Below are 19,550 nucleotides of genomic sequence, written 5' to 3'. Positions count from 1 at the left end.
TGGAGAGCGACACAAGGCAGTTTATCTTAAGGCTATAGCCACACGACGAAGTGCCTTGCGTCTCTAGAGGCCCATGGTGACAACAGGCGCCTGGAAGAAATTCTGCCGGAAGAGCTGGATGGATTGCTAGGAAGCTTCTTCCTCGGGATAAAAAAAGACAGCGGTGAAGATTATGAGCCGGACAGTTTGACTTCAAAGCAGCGGTCAATTGCGCAATACCTGAAAGAAAAAGGATATCCTCTAGATATCATCTGTTCTTTTTCCCGAATTGTTGAATAAAGTTGTTACCGCTGTGTGCATAATAACAAAACTTTTGTGTCTTTTTAGCAAAAAAATTTTGTATTTTCTAGGGTGGGTATGATATAAAAAAATACAACATAGGGTATTCCGCATCGCCCTCGGTCTCGGCCCTCCTGTGAGTTGGATCGCCCTCCGGCCATCCGACTCGCAGTCGGGCTGATACCTCAGGCGATACGGAATACCCAGTGTTGCACAATGTATTCTATATGTATGCTTTTTTGATAACTTTTTTCAATAACTTTTTTTTTAATAACTTTTTTTATGTCACAATCTGTTAACAGTCTGTATGGCCTCTGTAAATGATGAATAATCATTCATGCTAGAACTTGAATGTGTTTTACATGTAGCTCCTTTCTCGGATGTTTTGGGAACACCAGTCCTTAGAACTCAACAAGAGCATCAGTAAAAAACAGCATGGACTGACATTGCTGAACGTGGTGAGTCACAAGGTTCCAACCGTGTCGGCCAAGTTCCAGGAGTCACTGGAGGAGCTGCTGGAGGAAATATCCAAGTGAGTTTTTGTAATACACATACCATACATGTACATGCTATGTGTGTTAGAGGCATGATTATCATCAAATGATACATGAAATTCACTAACAGGTCTCTAACTTCTGAAATGCACGGCAAACACTTAATATGTAGACAGATGAGACAGATGTACATTTTGAAGACTTCTAATGAAGTAATAATCCTGGATTTAACGATTTGTAGTCTTTATCTTTGACCCGAGCAGAGAATGACCTTGCATAATGTATTTTCACCAACATACATATACCTTGTATTGTAGACATTCACAAAAACTCTTTCCATACATCTGGGAATAGTTTCATTGGGTTGGTAAGTTAGTAGTAGGTCAACGTAGTGGAGTTACACCACTCAGGGTTATACTGCCCCTTAAGGGAGACAGACCCTTTCTCAGGCTGTTACAAGACGGAGTTGCCAGGGCTTCCATCAGGGTGATGATGTAACCACTGTGTGGCTATTAGAGATGGGGGGTTGCCAAGCCTCCATCCAGGTGAATCACCAACTTCCAGGTACATCGTGTACATGTAGTAATATTTGGATCATCACACACTGGGGCATGCCCCTAGTCTGCCCCTAGCTGCAGTGGGAGTGGCTCTTCCGCCTTCAGCTAGCTTTAGCTGGCCTTAATGTCATATCATTATTGTCCTGAAGAAGGCAGCAGAAGGACTTGCTTGTCTTTAAAATTGTCCTTGCTTGTCTTTAAAGAAACCCACTATCCAACTTGTTCCATACAATTTCCTATTAATTGGATTAAGTTGTCTAAGGTTGCTGATGAAACTGAATATTTACCTAATAATACATCAACATTAATGACAGAAAAGAAATCATTATGTTATAACAATATGTAGTAGGAATGTGATTTATTCATTATAAAATTGGTTGACAAACTTAGAATAAGTATGATTCTGTACTCTTAGTATAATAACTGTGTTGAAAGACATGATATATCTTCTTGTATTCCAGGTGTAACCCATTATTTGTTAGATGTGTGAAGCCAAACACATCCAAGGTAGGTACAGCCCCTGGTGTCTATTGAATAAGAACAAGAGTTCTGAGAGCTCATACCTCCATGAAATATGGGCTTGATATGAAATGTAAATTTCTTCCTTAATTTATTATTTATTTATTTATTTATTATTTCTTTATTTCAGGCATAACTCTCCCATATACAACATACATATAAAATACACACACAATTACATCAATAAAAGAATAATATGACTATATGTACAGACGGGCCCAGTTATTGCGAAAGAATCTGATGCGGAATATCACTTCAGATTGAATATCACTTCAGATTTGCGTCATTATTTAATGATGCGAATGACCTACATTAACATAATACATGTATATGCATCGTGACGTTAACTTTTGATTAACTTACACATGTCCCAAGTATGAAATTCCCATCATTTACCACTAAGGAGAAATAGAATTTTCAGATTAATCATGCAAACTAGGTCAATTTCCAGAATTGGTATCTGTTGATATTCCACCTACTGTAGATTATAAACATTACATGTATCAAAGTCTCATAATGTAAAACACTGGAATTACAGAATTTCCTAATTAATAATGCAAATGAAGAAGTCATCATTTGCATAATTTGCATCCAATAGTGTAGATCTCTGTCTAAGCTACCCACATACCAAGAATCATAAGAATACATTGTTCCTATGTGAATTTATCCACTCTGAAAGGTTTTGCCAGAAATCTCCTGCAGTTCCAGAACAACCTACATGTACTAGGGGGACAAAACCAACACCAATTGAATACTGACAGGAAAGCTATCTGCCACTCAAAAATCAAGCAAACACCTACATTAACATGATATATGCATAGTGACCTTTAAGTAACTTACACATGTCACAAGGTATAAAATTCCCATCATTCAACATTAATAAATAGCAAAATTTTCACATTAATTATGCAAATTAGGTCATTATTTGCTTAATTGGTATCTGTTGATGTTTCACCTGCCATACATTACATACATCATATGTATGAAAGTACTATCATTTAAAACACTGTACAGAATTTCCTACTTAGTCATGCAAATTTAAAATGATGAAACTAAGTTGTTTCTTTTTTGACTTATCCGCTTTAAAAGTTTTTACCAGAAACTCCCCTGCAGTTCCAGAACAAGCTGCTAGGGGGACAAAACTTACACCACTTATTCCTAACAGAAAAAGCTATCTGTAACCAAACATAGAAGACGATAGCATGAATGAATGAGACTTTATTTCCGTGTCGTGCGCTATCCCGCGCCCAGCCCGTGTGGGCTTATACGACACCGATTCAATAAGTTAATAATATACATTGTACATAAACAAAAGAGAATCAAAGGTACAGATAACAGAATCCAAACAAAATATGAACACAAATAAAGGTAGGCTATATACAATAATGGTGAACAAAGTGAACTCATAACAGATCGTAAGGCCACACCAATTTAATTTCTTGGTTAACGGATTTTTCTAGAAAAATAATGAAGCGGGCGGGCGAAAAAAAAATAAAAATAAAAACAGGCCTAGGCATCCTATTATGGCCCAAAATGGTACGATAGGAGCCATGAAGTCAACACACCAGGCTGGTTCAAAATCTAAACAATGAATTTTGAACTTTTAATGATACTCCTGCATTGAAAGATGGAATAACTGTAACAACTAGGAAGAAAAGGACTGTTTTCAACTGTTCAGGGCAAAATATGAGCATTTTGCAGTTGATTCTGAATTTTTATTTTTATTTGCAAATCAGAAAAAAATGAAGCGGCGAATCCGTTAACCAAGAAATTAAATTGGTGTGGCCTAAATGCAAATAGACAAATCTGTACATAATGAACCAAGATCTCACAAAATAAATACAAGTACATAAGGTAAATCAAACATAATAAGAGAAACATATGTGTTATCAGCCTAATAAATCAAATCAAATCAAAACAAACGTGCAGAAGTAACAAAAAGTGACAACTGTTGATGTGCATGTTCAGGACAAAAGATACAAAAACCGGAAGTTCTGCTGCAGTACCAAGCTCATCCACCAGGACCATATTTGACCTTGACATTTGTCTTCCTAAGACCTACCAACATACCAAATATTACTGATCACAATCCATAAAGGCAAAGGTCAAGGTCAAATACTAGTATTGGCCTCCTGGTGGCTGACCTTGGTACTGCAGCAGAACTTCCAGTTTTTTATTCTTTTGATAATATGCATTTACAAAATGTTATTGTCTACATTTCTGTCTTAAGCTACCTGCATTGTACATGCCTAAAATCATCAATATCTGTTGTTCCTTTTTTCACTAATCCTCTTGGAAAGATTTTGACCAAATCATCCCTGCAGGTTCAGAACAAAGCTACACCACTTAGATGTATTTCTGACATGATAAGCCATCTGCTACTAAAAAATCAATTGTATATAGCATATCGAAGTTCAGTTTGGAATTTGGAAAATGGAATTTCTGCTGCAATACCAAGGACAGCTGCCAGATGTCCCTCATTTGACCTTGACCTTCCCAAGACCAACCACGTACATCGTACCAAATATTCTCACAAACCATCCAGGCGTTCTTTAGTTGTGCTAACCACAAATATGTGGAAACATGCAATTAACTGGAGTTCTACCACCTCATACCTTTGCCAAATGATGTTCTTTTGGACAAATTATATGACGGACAAATTATAGATGAATCCCCTTGATTATGCAAATAGGATCGTCATTTCCAGGAATTATAGCAGTTGATGATATTCTCCACCAATAGTTACACGTGATACCATATTAATTATGAATGCACCCTTATCTCCATCGTTATAAATCTTGTAGATGAGGTCCAAATTTCAATGTTTAATGATGTTCTCTTACTTACAAATGGAAGTATGATATTCAAGGCAGTTATCACTACAGAATTATTATAATAGCATTTTCTCATTGATTATGCAAATCAGGTTCTCATTTACGTAATCAACATCTGCCGATGTTTCACTCATTCTCAATTACATGTATCACTAGTTTGAATAGTCCTATGGAACATCCTAAGGAACGTAATAGATTTAACTTTATAGAATTTCCTCATTGATTATGCACCATTAGCATAATTGTCATCTACTTATGTCAAGCATCACTTTAGCTACATACATATAAAAAATCATGACGATCCATCAACCATCAACCTGTTCTTGAGTTATCCTCCAAAGATTTGTAAACAAGAATCCGAGAACCAACTCTAGTGTACAGTAATTAATTTGGTGTGACCTTAGGCAGGTTACGTAATTAATGTGGTGGGTATGTCTGTGGGTGGTGTGTACATGTACAATGTATGTTGGAATGTAGGTTGACAGCACGTTGCCATAAATCATCAAACATGAAACATCATGTTAAAGGCATCCAGTGCACTGGCAGGACAGCAAAACAAAAAAATAATTCTGGATGAGGAAATCTGCACCTTTTCATCATGATTTCATACTTAAACATTTGAAATAGTTCAGAAACAGGCACTTTATTTTTGGTTACTGCCCATAAATTGCTGGAACAAGCTTACAATACCACACAAGCAAAAAATGGTCTGTTTGCCATCAGTGCCAATATTGATTCAAATTACTACATTAAAATGATGACAGGAAAATTGACCTTGAGTTTTGCCACCCAGAAAATGAGTATAGATAGACAGGTTGTAAAAGATGCATTTTTGATGTGTTTGTACGGTTACTTCCAACCTGTAGGCTGCACTGATGTTTGATACATCCATCGTGTTGGAGCAGCTAAGGAACCTTGGCATATTGGACACCATCCGCATCCGCAAAAAAGGCTTCCCCGTTCGAATTCCATTCAAGCAGTTTGCTGACAGGTTTGTTGTCTAATAGCAGTGGTAATCAAAGATTACAGTAAATACTTGCATGAATTTCTCCCTTTATACTCCTGAAGAATATGACTTCTCCTTGCTGTCGTGTGATGAAGCAGCAAGGCTTGAATTGCCATTTGCCTTCACATAACATTGGAGGGGTGCATGTTATTTTCACTGCACTTGGACCAGTCCAAGTGTCCTGTATACAATGTACCATCCGTTTTTATCACTGACCGAAGTCAGCGAGTGCCAGGAGTCCCATTTCAAAATGGATGGTAGCTAGGCTACAGTGAAAGTAGATTTACAGACTTTCAGTCACTAGTAATGTCCAGTTAAGATATGGAAATTAATATTAAAAACAAAAAACAGTTTCCTGTTTATCATTTCAAGGAGAAAATGTGTTTTTGGAGACAGTGTTTACTTGTTTGCCTCCTGAAAAGAATTTTACCTTAAGAATCAAAAAGAGTCTAATAATAGTAGGTTTTCTGTCAAGTGTACAACGTAATGTAACACGGAAGTGCACGGAGTCGGAGTCGCGGCACGGCTTTCTGTCCCACTCTAAACAAAACCCCAAGGACATAACAAAACTCCCCAAAACTGGTCAATAATTAGCCATAAAAATGTTTGTGGACACGTGTAAATATGCTGCCTTTTTTCGAGTGTTATAGGAATTATTCGCGATGTTTTTGCACATCCCTAACGTTACCTCACGCCGGGCCCGCCGCCTATTATGTACGGCGGACCGGGGTATTTATAACTTCAGATCATCTAGGATTGTATATTCGGTGGTAAAATAAGTAAACAAACAGAGAAAAGCAGCAAAATAAAGTTGACAAACTATAGAAACGCTTGCATGGGCAACACTGACAAAAGAAAATGTCGATCTAATTGATGCGCCGGTTTTAAACGTTACTGTTATATAGTAAAATGCGGGCTATATCAACGTTCCTTCCGCTGTTCCAGCGGTGTGTATCGGTAATTTCCCGCCCCGCATGAGGTAAATTAGTACTCCTCCCACTATTCCTGTGATGTTACCGCGCCTGCATATGAATGGAGAAGTCTGACGAAAAAGAAACGCGTTACTTTCGGAAAAGTAACGGAAAACTTTCGGAAAAGTAACCAGTTAATAACGGAAAACTAACGGGAAAAAAACGCGTTAGTAACGGCCGTTAGGGTAACTATAACGCGAACGGTACTGTACCTTGAGAAGAAACTTGGCTGACTCCATTTTTCTTGAACTCTCCTTGAAAGCAAAGTCAACATGTGTCATTAACATTGGACCAATCAGGTTAATTGGACTTGACATTCCTGAGGAGTATCTTGCTCAGGTGACTTGCTGAGAAGTGAACTTTCTTGTTTATATTAAGAATCTGTATACTATTAGCCAATATAACCGCCTTTTGGTGTAACACAACAGCTTCGCAGGCGCAGCGGCAGCTGGCTACATTACACCGATTGACTTGTTACACCAAAGCCTTGAACATCTAACTCTAGACATCTTTTAAAGCTATCTAATGACAATGCCCCTACTGTACTTGGTGACAGTGAGTTCCACTCTGCTCTCTAGGAAAGAATGAATTCTTGAACACCTCAATCCTTGGTTGATAACTCTGGTACTTGAAGGCATGGCTATTTCTTGTTCTCTTCTGGGTTGTATTCATTGTACATACATACATCTGTATCCGTATAGCCGGTATTACCGCCCTTCGGCGTAACACACCAGCTTGTGTTGTGTTACAGTACATACATACATACAATGTCTTAACAATGTCTGGAGTTAGATGTTCAAGGGTTAGGTGTAACAAGTCGAACGGTGTAATGTAGCCAGCTGCCGCTGTGCCGCGTGCCTGCGAAGCTGGTGTGTTACGCCGAAGGGCGGTTATACCGGCTATACAGATACAGATACAAATACATGCATATATACATAGTACTGTACATATTTTAAATACATACATACACACATGTGCACCTTTACTGAATAATGTAATTCGATCAAACCAGCAAGCTAGGGAGGAGAAGTCACAAACCGGCAAGGAGAAGTCATTTGTCGTAATCCTTAATGTAACAATGTTCAGTTCAGGTTGCCCAGATGAAATAGCAGATAAGCTTCAGGGATAAGAGAGTTAAAGATTAGGCTGTGAAACTAAGAAAACTGTTAAAATGCTTGTTCACTGTTGTTTTCATTTTGTATCATAGATACAAGTTCATGATTGGTGAGCTGAGCCCAGACTCAGATCCCAGAGGGGTGTGCATCATGATTCTGGGCAAGTTGGGAAGCCACTTTGCTGACCAGTTTCAGCTGGGTCAGTCTAAGGTACACTAACTATCAAGTTCAAAATTAAACAGTTACATTATCAGGTAATACATGTACATGTATGTATTGTTGAGTTGCTTTGTTATTCCTCAAAGTAGTTTGTTACTCTTATGTTACATGTATGTGGCACTCTCAATCCTGCCTGCATTAGCGACAGAGGACAACATGGGAAATATCTGAAGACCATTTTTTCCTTTGGAATCTACTGTTACAGTTACTCCCCGGTAGTAACAGTACAATAGTTGAAGTGATGTCTGAACCAAGTAAATTGAATTCCACAACCTCATATCTTCAAGGCAAATGATGTTAATCTTTCAGGATGACATAAAAAGGTTACTCCTTGATAATGGAAATAAGATGCTTTAATATTTGATTCTTCAACTCTCTGTAGAACTCAAAGGGATTATCATTGAAATTCCAAAATGTTTGATGCACATAGTAACTTGTAAACTGTATTTGTCTTACATGCCTTCTGCCCTCCTCTTAGTGCTGTATCAAGAGATAAAGGGCTGACCTTGAGCTTTATCCAAGCAATGTTTCATCTTTATGAGCAAGATTTAATTGTAATTTCCAACACCAAAAATTGGACTCACCCAAATTTTCGACTGTACAACTCCAGTTTTTGTCAAGGAATGAGCAATACACCGCTTCCGTGACATCATGCAGATAACACATAGAAGAACTTTATTGCACGACAATTGCACATGGTACAATGTATGGCAAACTACATAAAGAGAGTAACAACAATAAAATAAGTGTGTTGAATAAGACCTAATGTCGAATAAAACCTAACATATCTATATCATAATTATTCAAATAATAAGGGATAGCACAAGTCTTTGATAAAGTGTTACAATCGAGTGGGCTAATCACAAGCTTTGGTATTTTTTCTAATAGCAAAGCCTTCCTTTATATACCTACCTATTTTTGCGTTGTGAGGACCATTACATGTAAAGATATATTCAAATCTGTCTCCAACATTGAGACTCTTGAAATCTATGATACTTGATTCGAGAAATGCAAATAGCTTGTTACGTCTAACATCATATTTGGTACATTCCATAACAAAATGAAATTCATTTTCTATATGCTTTGGACAAAATGGACAGAACCTTTGGTCAGGGGCTATATTGTAATATCTACCTGTTTCAATATTCAATTTATGGCTACTGATTCTTAATTGAGTTATTGCTTTACGAATTTCAAAGTTATCTATATCACAAAGGTATGTTTCTTGTTAATAACAATTTTTTAATTTGCTAAGAAAAGACAGCTTAGAATTATTTCTAATGCATCTAAACCACTCTTGTATATGTGTATCTTGTAGCCGGTTGTGAAGATGGTGTGTAATATAATCTGCTTTATAAGCTTCAGGTTTCATCCATATATGTCCAAAGCCGTAGTAGTTGAGAGTGTCTCTAACATGATTAATCCAGTCGTGGTCATCAGTAAATACAGTTTTGTATGCATTATGAAGCAGAGAGTCCTTGGGTAAGTTTATCAAACGCATGTGACTCCATGAGCAGTGGATCATAGGTTTCAGAAAGTCTGTGGAGACCTCTGTCTCTGAGGGATGTTGTAATGCCATGTAAATGGCCTCTGACTTCATCCAATGAGACTGAATGTCCAGGTGATTCAATATTGTATGTTGTGAGCCCTTAGTTCTGTCCTTGACACTGTATATGGTAAACTACACCACTTTTACTCTCCTTCAGTGTTTTGTCCTTGGGTGAAACCAGTATATTCCGGAGGGTTCTAGTTGGTCTAAAATAGGTCTTGATCCTGTGTGTGGCAAAAGTCCTCCTAAACCCTTCACTCATGTAGGGCAGAATGACTAGACCTCTGTTCTTGCCCGTTACTCTGATTCTGGTTACAGTTTCTGGGGTTTTGGTCTTTTAGCCCTCAACAGAGACAGAGGTTGCCACAGACTTTCTGGAACCTATGAATGATCCACTGCTCACGGAGTCATGTGTGTTATCTGCGTGACGTCATTGAAACAGTGGATTGCTCATTCCTTGACAAAGACTGGAGTTGTACAGTCGAAAATTTGGGTGAGTCCAATTTTTGGTGTTGGAAATTACCAAGGCAGACAAACTTTCAAGATCATCTTTCAGCTTGTAATGTTATATAATAAAGATGACTTCAAACCCCAAGACAAGTCTTGACCTACTGAACACTAGGTTGCAGGCTTAAATCCTGGCATTTTTCCTTTTTTATTTAATAACAACCTTGTTAATATGTTTAAAGTTAAAACTTCAGATCCAACACAAAAAGTTCTGTCACCTAAAGCTTTTGAGCAGTCACTCTGGTCTTCCTCAGTAGACTTACCCAGTGAAGCTTGTCACATGGCTTCTTTAAAGTGTCAACACTGGGTCAAAGGTATCTAGTAGACGATGTCAGCCCCTGTCGCGGTTAAGTGAAGGGTGATGGGCCCTGATGTAAATAGACTCCTTCACCCCTCTCAAGAAATAGTCTTGTTCAGTGTCCAAAATTCTTACAGTGTCAAGTCAAGTCAAGGCTCTAGGTGAGAGAACTTTGTTGAAATAATAATAAAAATAATGGATCTAAAGTTTTAACTTTAAACATGTAACTCCCAACACAGATGAACTTTCATGATAACCTTCAAGTTGTTAATACTTAGTTATTATTGCCAAGGAATGTCAATGAAGTAAAATTTTAGTCTTTATTTCGTTTGTAGAATACTTGTCACTGAAAAGCACTAAATGGGGAAATGGAATAGTTATCAGGGACACTCGCAGCAGTATAATAAAGGAGACTGGATAGTGAGTGAGTGAGTGAGTGAGTGAGTGAGTGAGTGATAGGTAATGTTACATGTCAGGCATTAAACCATTGATACTGTTTTGGCTGTACATACAGTGTAAGCATATATGGCATGGGAAAAGTTAGGATGACCAGAAAATGCAGTGCCTGGGTTAGACATTGAAGTGCCTTGTTTCAAACTAGACTAAGTGACCGTTAGCAGAGCATTATGAAGACAGGTGCTTTACAGTTACTTCATGCTAATCTACATGTAATATGCATGCTTTGTTGTGCAGGTGTTCCTGCGGGAGGTTGTGGAGCATCACCTGGAGACTGAGCGCAGTCGGATTCTCAACCAGGCAGCAACTCAGGTACAGAGAGTCTTTCGTGGTCATATGGCAGTACAGGCCTTCAGCAGGATGAAATCTGCAATTGTCACCATCCAAGCAGGAATTCGCATGGCAAAAGTCAGGTAAGGCATCCTTGTTTTCTGTCTAGAATTTATAATCTACCACCAAAGTCAGCCACCAGGATGACCCATAATTTAAATTGACCTTTGTCTTCCTACGACCTACCAACATAGGGCCCTGTCACACTTCTGCGAATAGCAATTGCGTATGGGTTGCGTACAGACATTTATGTTGTACGCACAATACGTGAGGGTACTGTGAGGCACATGTAGCGTATAAATAAGGAATTCAGCGCATAGATTGCATATGACATCCGTATGGCGTTTGCATGCATTGCGAAGGCCAGGCGTATTCCGGACGCACTCAACATATTCCCACCGAATGCCTAACGCACTTCCGACGAATGCCAAGCGTCTTGTGTACGTATTCCCCGCTGCTTCCTGCTGTTTCATTCGCAGCGAGTCATCATGGGCCACCCTCAACTCAGATAAAATGTGTCTGTTTCCATTTCGCCCCAGCCCTGGTCAATTTCCTGTAATATCTTGTCAGGTAAATTAAATTCCCGTACCCGGACTTTATACAAACATAACAGTTAGACTGTTAATAGCCTTGATGAATTGGAGATGTCAAGAAATACCCTCCCTTAATAATTTAAAAATAACGAATTCGAAAATAGGCATACTTGCAAATACAGACAATTGACAATTGTGCATACACACAGATAGCATGGACACTACACATCTCTGCGAACACTACAATCTTTATATATCTACCAACACTACATTACAACCACAGTTCAAAGCGGCTACTGTTATAAGTCCATAATCTCTAGATGTTTCACGACATTGAGTTTATATTCGCCCAAAGCTTTTATGCTCCTACATTTTTACAAACTATTTTGTACCCATCTACGTACACTACACATTTTCTCCGGCAAAAAAACCCAGGCAACTGGCGTATCATCCCAAAGTACAGGCAACAAAAAGCAAATATTTTATGTTAGATATAGGTATATTGATAATATGCAAAATGGCCAGTCCTATCATCATTTTTGGGGAGGCGGTACAAGGGTGTTCTTTTGTGTTAAAAAGTGTCAAAATGCATTTTTGTGAAATATTGCACTTTGGGAAAGACATTTTCCCAATGATCACCTACTTTTCAGCAAAACATATTAGAAACAGCCAATCTCCAGAAGGTCTGTTAACCATGGGGTCTAGAGGAGCCGGTACCCCGGGTGTAGCCCAGGTGTTCGGTAAGTTCGCTATCTATATCTGTACGCAACCTTTGCGCTTCTCTTTAGTTACAAATACGTACAATGCGCTGTCCTGTTGCAATACCAACGGTACTAAAGCGCTGTAAGTACGCAATGCATTTGTCTATTGTACGAAGCTTATGCACAGGTGCAGTTCCAGGTGCAGATCAGCGTATGGGCCGCGTGTCCCCCACGAAAAAATAGTGTACTCATACCGTGCTTGACCGATGCATTGTGTATTAAAAACGCATGAACTGCGTAACGGCGTACGCAGCGTAGTTTTGGGCATGCTCAAATCTACGCTGCGTACTGAGCCGGACGGTGCGTGTGCTGTGCGTATGCCGGCGTTCACAAAACTTACACAAAACGACTGAGATGCATATGAAGTGCGCAGTTTGCGTACGGCTGCGTATGAAAAAAATGCCCGTACGCAACTCATACGCAAGACGATTCGCAGAAGTGTGACAGGGCCCATACCAAGTATCATCGCAATTCATAAAGTTGTCTGAAGTTTCGTTGACTACAAACATGCAGAAACACACAGACACACACACACACACAGTACCTCGTAAAAATCCATGGTAGCACTGGTCCCTCTCAGTAGCAGAGGGGATGAGGTCAATTATAGCTATAACTTGACAGTGCTTAACATATCCCAAAAGTTGCAAATTGGTAGCTACTCATTTCATTTAAATAGTTTGTGCTTGCCATAAACCTTTTAATCTTTTAATGCTGTACATTTAAGCATGAATTGCAGAGGCTTCAATTGGGATTTCTACCAGCAGACACTTCAATTGCAGTTTAAGACGCATGATTGTGTTTTTCTAGAGAAACATTTCTGGAGCTGAGGAGAGCAGTGGTGCTGGTACAGGCTACATGGAAGATGATCTTACAGAGAAGGCGATACATCAAGGTTTGTAACTTTGAACTACCGGTCAATACATCTTGGGGCTGAGGGAATAAATGTAATGCAGAATACTCAAAGCAGTTGGTGACGTCAGGACTGCAGGCTTTAAGCCTACTACATTGTACTGTATTAGATTTCACCCATTTGCACTGGATGCCATATTGCCATAAATGATTGTGTAATATTAAAGTAAACATAGGTATTGGCCAGGATCCCCAGTACAGAAAATAACACAATTATAGCAATATAAACCCCATTCCCCATGGGTTTACAATGTAAGAGTGGCTGTCTACACCTTCTTGAGTTATAGCCTACCAAATTGTCCCCTGCAGCTCAAAAAAAGCTGCTAGAGGTCCCAAACCTATACCATTTTATTACTAGGCCAAGAGTACATTGTTGTCATCTCCCATCCTGCGTGTCCAAAACTGGAAATTCTGTTGCAGCACCACAGGAGGCTGCCAGGTGCTCCATAGTCCAGGTTCCTTTTACTGACACCCACCCACGGTATGACTAAATACCTTAACCGACAGCTTCCTGGTCTAATATGAAGTGTACATGGGTTATGAACTCTTCTTTACACTCTGGATACATTGTCTAATAGTATGTAATTATGAATAGGCAAAACACTGTGACTCTGATTTTTTTACCTTTTTTTTTCTGGCGTGCCCTCCACGGAACAGTTCGTTTATGTCGAGCCACCAGAACGTAGAGCGCACTGAATTTTTTGTAAAAATAAAGCAAGTAAAAAGCTTATGCAGCACAGAAACTCATCAGATATAATACAGGGAAACTTCTTTTTTAACATGTTTAATGGATTTATTTGGGTATTTTGCGGGTTGTACCACTCCATATTTCTGTTCCGTTCTGTTTAGTCATCCTTGTCAGAGGTGAAGCATGATATCATGCTTTTTCTATTAGCTATAATGCTTGCGTGTATGTAGGGGGTGATGATGTAAATCACTGTGTGGCTGTATGAGACGGAGGTTTGCCACCCGCCCGGGTGATTTGAAGTGAATCACCAACTTCCAGACAGTAGTATTTGAACCATCGCACACTGGGACATGCTCCTACCCTTTTTTGAAAGATGTGGTGGGTTCTTTAACATGCGTGGAGTGTGGCTCTTCACAAATACGGGACCTCCATTTAACATCCTATCTGAGGGACATCCCTAACCAAAGCTAGCTACTCATTTTCACCTGAGCGAAGTGAGGAAAGTCGTGTAAAGTGCCTTTCCCAAGGGCACAAGATAGGTGACAAGGTGGGGTTCGAACCTGGGATCCCTTGGTTCCGAGCCGAAGATGCTACTGCTACGCCACACAACCCCACTCCCTAAAAAAGACGATAACCTAGTAATCAAACATTTTTGACTCCACTTATGATCTATTAGAAATTATAAGTTAAAAAACTAGAAAATACTTATGTGTTACTGTATGATATCTATTCATAATCACATAGACAATGTATCCAGAGTGTTAAAAGGGTTCATAAGCCCATCCATGTACACTATATATTAGGCCCAGTTGAGGTCGGTTGAGACCGGTTGAGGTTGGTTGAGGTATTTATACAGACCCCACCCACACATATACCAAATATAAATATCCCTCCACAACTTCTGGAGTTGTGCTAAATGTATTCACAAACAAACAGGCAGTCACAGACACACACTCAAACAGCAAAGAAAACATAACCTTGGTGTATAGTAAGAACAACTTCAGACATATTTCAAAGTTATATACCCCCAGTACCCTGGGTTGTTCTGACATCTTCCCACTCTCTTGCATGACATTGTATATCATTTGCTTACTAACACCTGTATTCAGATTCATGTCATTGGACTTACATGTAGATACAGTGTATCAAGCTCAGGAACAATTATACATTTTTTAGTGAAGATGGCAAAAAATGCCATTGAATCCAAAATTTGAAGAAAGGCAAGATTGCATAATCCCTCCCGAGCTTATGTAACCCAATACAAAGCTGTACTATTTTCTGACAGGTGTGAATACAAGACTTAACTCCTTTAGAATTATAACAGAGACACATCAGAACTTAAATCCACAGAATTGTACTGTCCAAATAACAGTTAAGTGAGACAGGTGGAAACAGGGTCATTTTTGAAAAGTGACAATAAGATGCCACAATAATGTGATCCAGCATTCCTCCAGGCATGACTAGTCATGCATTGTTCCCTCAATATTACAACAGGGTGGGGCTGCCAGGTCTTATCAGTGAGCAGCTGTAGTGTTTAGTGTGTTTAAGTAAACACACCAGTAGCCACTGCTATTCTGTGTTGTTTCAAGGTGGGACCTAGAATATATTGGGGGTAAAGGTCGTTTCTCTGCTTTGCCCATGAAGCATAAGTCTTTGTAACTCCAAGTAGCATTGAGAAATGGGTAAGTAATATAAAGAAGTTGTTTCCTTGTGGTGCTGTGCTGGGTTGAGGCCAGGTAACCTGACTCCTGCTGGAGATGTGGTTGGCTAAGGTGCATGCTAATGTTTGACCTGCAGTGTAAACAGAGCAAACACGCCACAGCACTTTCCTTCCTGCAGCCAGAAGTTACGCCATATTGTGTCAACCAGGTGTGCCTTCCTGTTCACAGGTGGCTGACATGTTTCTTGGTTGAGAATGTTTAGAGTACTTTACCTTGTTAACAGCTTACTTGTATTGTCATTACATTGTTAAACTATGTATATTTTTTGTAATTTCTCACTTGGTAGTTTAATACTGTAATCCTGAAGTATGTTCCCTGAGGCCATTCTGGATGTTTGAGTATAATGGTGGCATTGTTGTATTGACATTTACAGCAGATATGTTCCTCTATCATACATACATCTACAACTCATAGCTGTAATTCTGGTGTCCACTTAATGTCATACATGTACATTTTATAATGTTATCATCACAGCTTCATGAAGAGGCTCAAAAGCAAGCAGAACTGAATCGGCTGGCACAGGAAAAAGCTGACAGACTTGCAATGGTAAGTCTTCTCTGTCAAATTTGGGAACTGTCAAATCATCCACATATACATTGTAAGTTAAGTTATGTAATCATAGATTTTGATTACCTACTGATTACCATCAGTGGACTAGCCCAATGGGAAGGGGTGTTACTGGAGTTATCAGGCTGGGTTCACATTCCTGACATGAGCCTGACCAAACCTTAGCCTGCAGAAATGCCTAAACTCACCAATAACATAATGAAGTAAACTACATTGTATGTTTATGATAGTTGTTATGCCACTTAAAGTCGTTTAATGTATTTCTTGAATGTTGCAACTTCTTGTTCTGTTTCTTATGAGTTCCAGAAAGGCACATTGTATTCCATCATTTGTTTTGTTTGCAACTTGCTGTGTTTTTAAGCAACAATTTTATACAGAATGATTAACATTACAAGCTCTCAAGCTATCTTTAGATTCATCATTAACATTGAATTATTTCAGGTTTTGTAACTGCTACTTTCTATGGAAAGGAAATTATCTAGGGTAATCAGATATTGAAGATTATACTGCCTGAGTAAAAGTATGTGTTTTAGGCCTTTCTGTAAATGATACATACAATCATGTAGAACTCCCTCTCTCTCTCTCTCTCTCTCTCTCTCTCTCTCTCTCTCTCTCTCTCTCTCTCTCTCTCTCTCTCTCTCTCTCCCCCTCCCCCATGGGCTTGGTTGTTGACCAAATTAAAGTTCCACACACATTTGGCTCCCTATGATGATGATATTACATTTACACGTTTACAAGCACAACCATGCATGCACAGAACCCATTTTTCATCTGTATGCCTAGATAGCAAGATATTGTATATTACAGGTAAGCACTGCTGTGACTACATTGCACCTTGACATAATCTTACCCAGACACAAGAATGAATGTGTATATAAATGTATTCAGATCAATTTATCTCCTCACTTTTGACATGCTGCATTATGGGCTTCAGCAAAACAGGAAAAAAGAAGAGGTTGGTTGGTTGGTTGCAATAATAATCACACACTGTTTGGTAATAAACATGTACATGTATGATAACAGGTATCAGTGGTGGTAGGCTACATTCCTTTGTGATTCTGTGAACTCAGTTTAACGTTAGTCTGCTGTATCATACACTAATATCAAAACACAAACTGCAGTCTCGGTGCAAGGAAAGATTCCTGACAATCATAGTTTCATACACTGAGCATATATACTGTGAACTCAATTCACTGTCAGATTTCCGAGAAAATTATTATACTTTAATGATATGGATACTGAAGTCACCTGGTCGACAATGTACAGTGCAATGTGTAAGGATGGGGAGTGGGGCAAGCTGGCTTAGAGCCTCACTCCACAGTTACTCAAGTTATGAAGTATAATGCTAGGGGGAGGGCCAAGAAAAATGGCCAGAAACGAACAGCACCACAGCCCCTCATGAAGTAGGCTGTATAGTAACACTGTTCATGAATAGCTGTTTCCTACCCTATGTTAAATGCTCCCTGGCAGCTCTACTGGTTTCAACAGTTGGTTTGTGAATGCTCACTGTGACGCCACTGGCATTTTCATGAGCTATGTCTTTGACCAGAACATGAAAGTTACAGCTGGTAATGTGCGTCTCACAGAACATTGCCTTTCCAACCAAAACTGAACAGTGTGCTTAAGTGTACATGTATGATTGTCAGGAATCCTCTTTCAACGAATGAAGTACACAGTTTGTTTAGTGTTCAAACAAATTTGCAGCAATTTCAACAAGTGGCCATGGCCAGACCAAACTGGATTCATTTATAAATTAAGCAGCATTGCAAGAACTTTGTTAATAAGATCCCATTCATACATGTACCAGGCTTCACATTCACTGCTAAACAGAGTAATTTAGCCTAGTGGTATGAATGCAAAATCCGCTGTTCTGTAAAAGCTGGATCTGCTTAATCCACTTCAGAAGGAACATTTTGCAAACCTGGCTAATACAGCCTGGTATGAACAGGATCTAAGATGTTTTAACGTATTGTAAGTTTAACTTTAACCATTGGAATAAGTATTACAAAAATGTATGTACTATGTACTTTGTATATTAAGGCCACACCAATTTAATTTGTTATTTCTCGGATTTTCCCTGTCTAATTTCTTTTCTGATTTGAAAGAAAAAGCAGATTTTATGTACAGAATCAACTGCAAAATGCTAAATGAAAGATATTTTGTCCCCAACGGTTGAAGAAAGTCCTTTTCAATGTTACAATGCAATTTCACTTCATGAAAAGCTCAAAATCTCTTGTTTTAATTATAAACCAGCCTGGTATGCTGACCTCATGGCTCATATTGTAACATTTCTGGTCTTCAGGGGGTGCCTTGGCCTGTTTTTTTTTTTTAATTTTTATTTCGCCCTGTCGCTTCATATTTCTTCGGAAAAAATCGAGAAACAACAAATTAAATTGGTGTGGCCTAAAGTGCTAGTAAAAGGAAGAAGTCTGGCAGATTGTATACATTTTAAGTTCAGTGTTAAGCGACGGTCACAACCCGCCGTACGTGCTTCTGCATGCTGTCTACGTGCAAAAACGTGGGCAATCGTACAGCATGCGTGGATGGTGAGTTCCACCTCCGTACGGAATCCTACGGATTTGGGAGCACGCAGACACGCCGTAGAACTTTAAGTGCATGTAATACTTTTTCTACGTGCGGTCTGCGGATTTACCACCCGTGCGTGCGAGTACTTGCGACGCGCGTGCCCCGTACAGCCTATGAGCGTGCAACGTACGGACTCCGTGAGTCTAACTTCACTATTCTCACGTGTACGGACAGCGCACGAAGCACGTGCGTGCCACGCACGGTGCTTGCGTCATCCGTGCTTACTCCTCACTTCCCAGTTGACCTGCTCAATGACCACGCACTTACAACGTGCGAGTGAGTAAGGAAACCGTGCGTACGCCGCACGTGTAGGTACGGCCTGTACGTGGCAACGTAGCAATCGCACAGAGATCGTGCGTTGTAAGCACGTACAACTCACTTACCACTTGCGCAACGTACGATGCACGCAACCGCTGACGGCCAGGCATGTCGTGCAGACCACGTACGTACACCTTGCGCAACCGTGCGAGTGACGTACTCCCTCGGCCGGCCACCCTACGTTTGCAGAAAAAACGTAGCAGACGTAGCCACGACAAAAACGTACGGACAAAAAGCATGCACGGCGAGTTGTGACCGTCGCTTTAGGAGGTCAAACTTGTTGTTTCCATTTTCTGCAGGCCCAACAAGCTCGTGAAGTTACAGACTTCAGTC

The 19,550-nt window shown here is 39.5% G+C and overlaps 1 protein-coding gene across 1 annotated transcript in view; it reads left to right on the top strand.

Annotated features, from left to right (window-relative positions):
• The first annotated feature begins 652 nt into the window (after positions 1-652).
• The window catches only part of LOC109471240 (unconventional myosin-XV-like), a 32,868-nt gene continuing 13,970 nt past the window's right edge, over positions 653-19,550 (top strand). Inside the window, exons 1-8 of the mRNA XM_019770519.1 lie at positions 653-811; positions 1,792-1,837; positions 5,550-5,674; positions 7,868-7,985; positions 11,042-11,217; positions 13,236-13,320; positions 16,221-16,292; positions 19,517-19,535. Of these exons, the coding sequence (XP_019626078.1) occupies positions 660-811; positions 1,792-1,837; positions 5,550-5,674; positions 7,868-7,985; positions 11,042-11,217; positions 13,236-13,320; positions 16,221-16,292; positions 19,517-19,535 (793 nt within the window). The 5' untranslated portion in view covers positions 653-659. The remainder of the gene's footprint in view (positions 812-1,791; positions 1,838-5,549; positions 5,675-7,867; positions 7,986-11,041; positions 11,218-13,235; positions 13,321-16,220; positions 16,293-19,516; positions 19,536-19,550) is intronic.

This window comes from Branchiostoma belcheri, unplaced genomic scaffold (assembly GCF_001625305.1).
Source record: "Branchiostoma belcheri isolate BF01 breed outbred unplaced genomic scaffold, Haploidv18h27 scaffold242, whole genome shotgun sequence".
NCBI lineage: Eukaryota > Metazoa > Chordata > Leptocardii > Amphioxiformes > Branchiostomatidae > Branchiostoma > Branchiostoma belcheri.
This window is presented reverse-complemented; position numbering and strand designations above follow the sequence as displayed.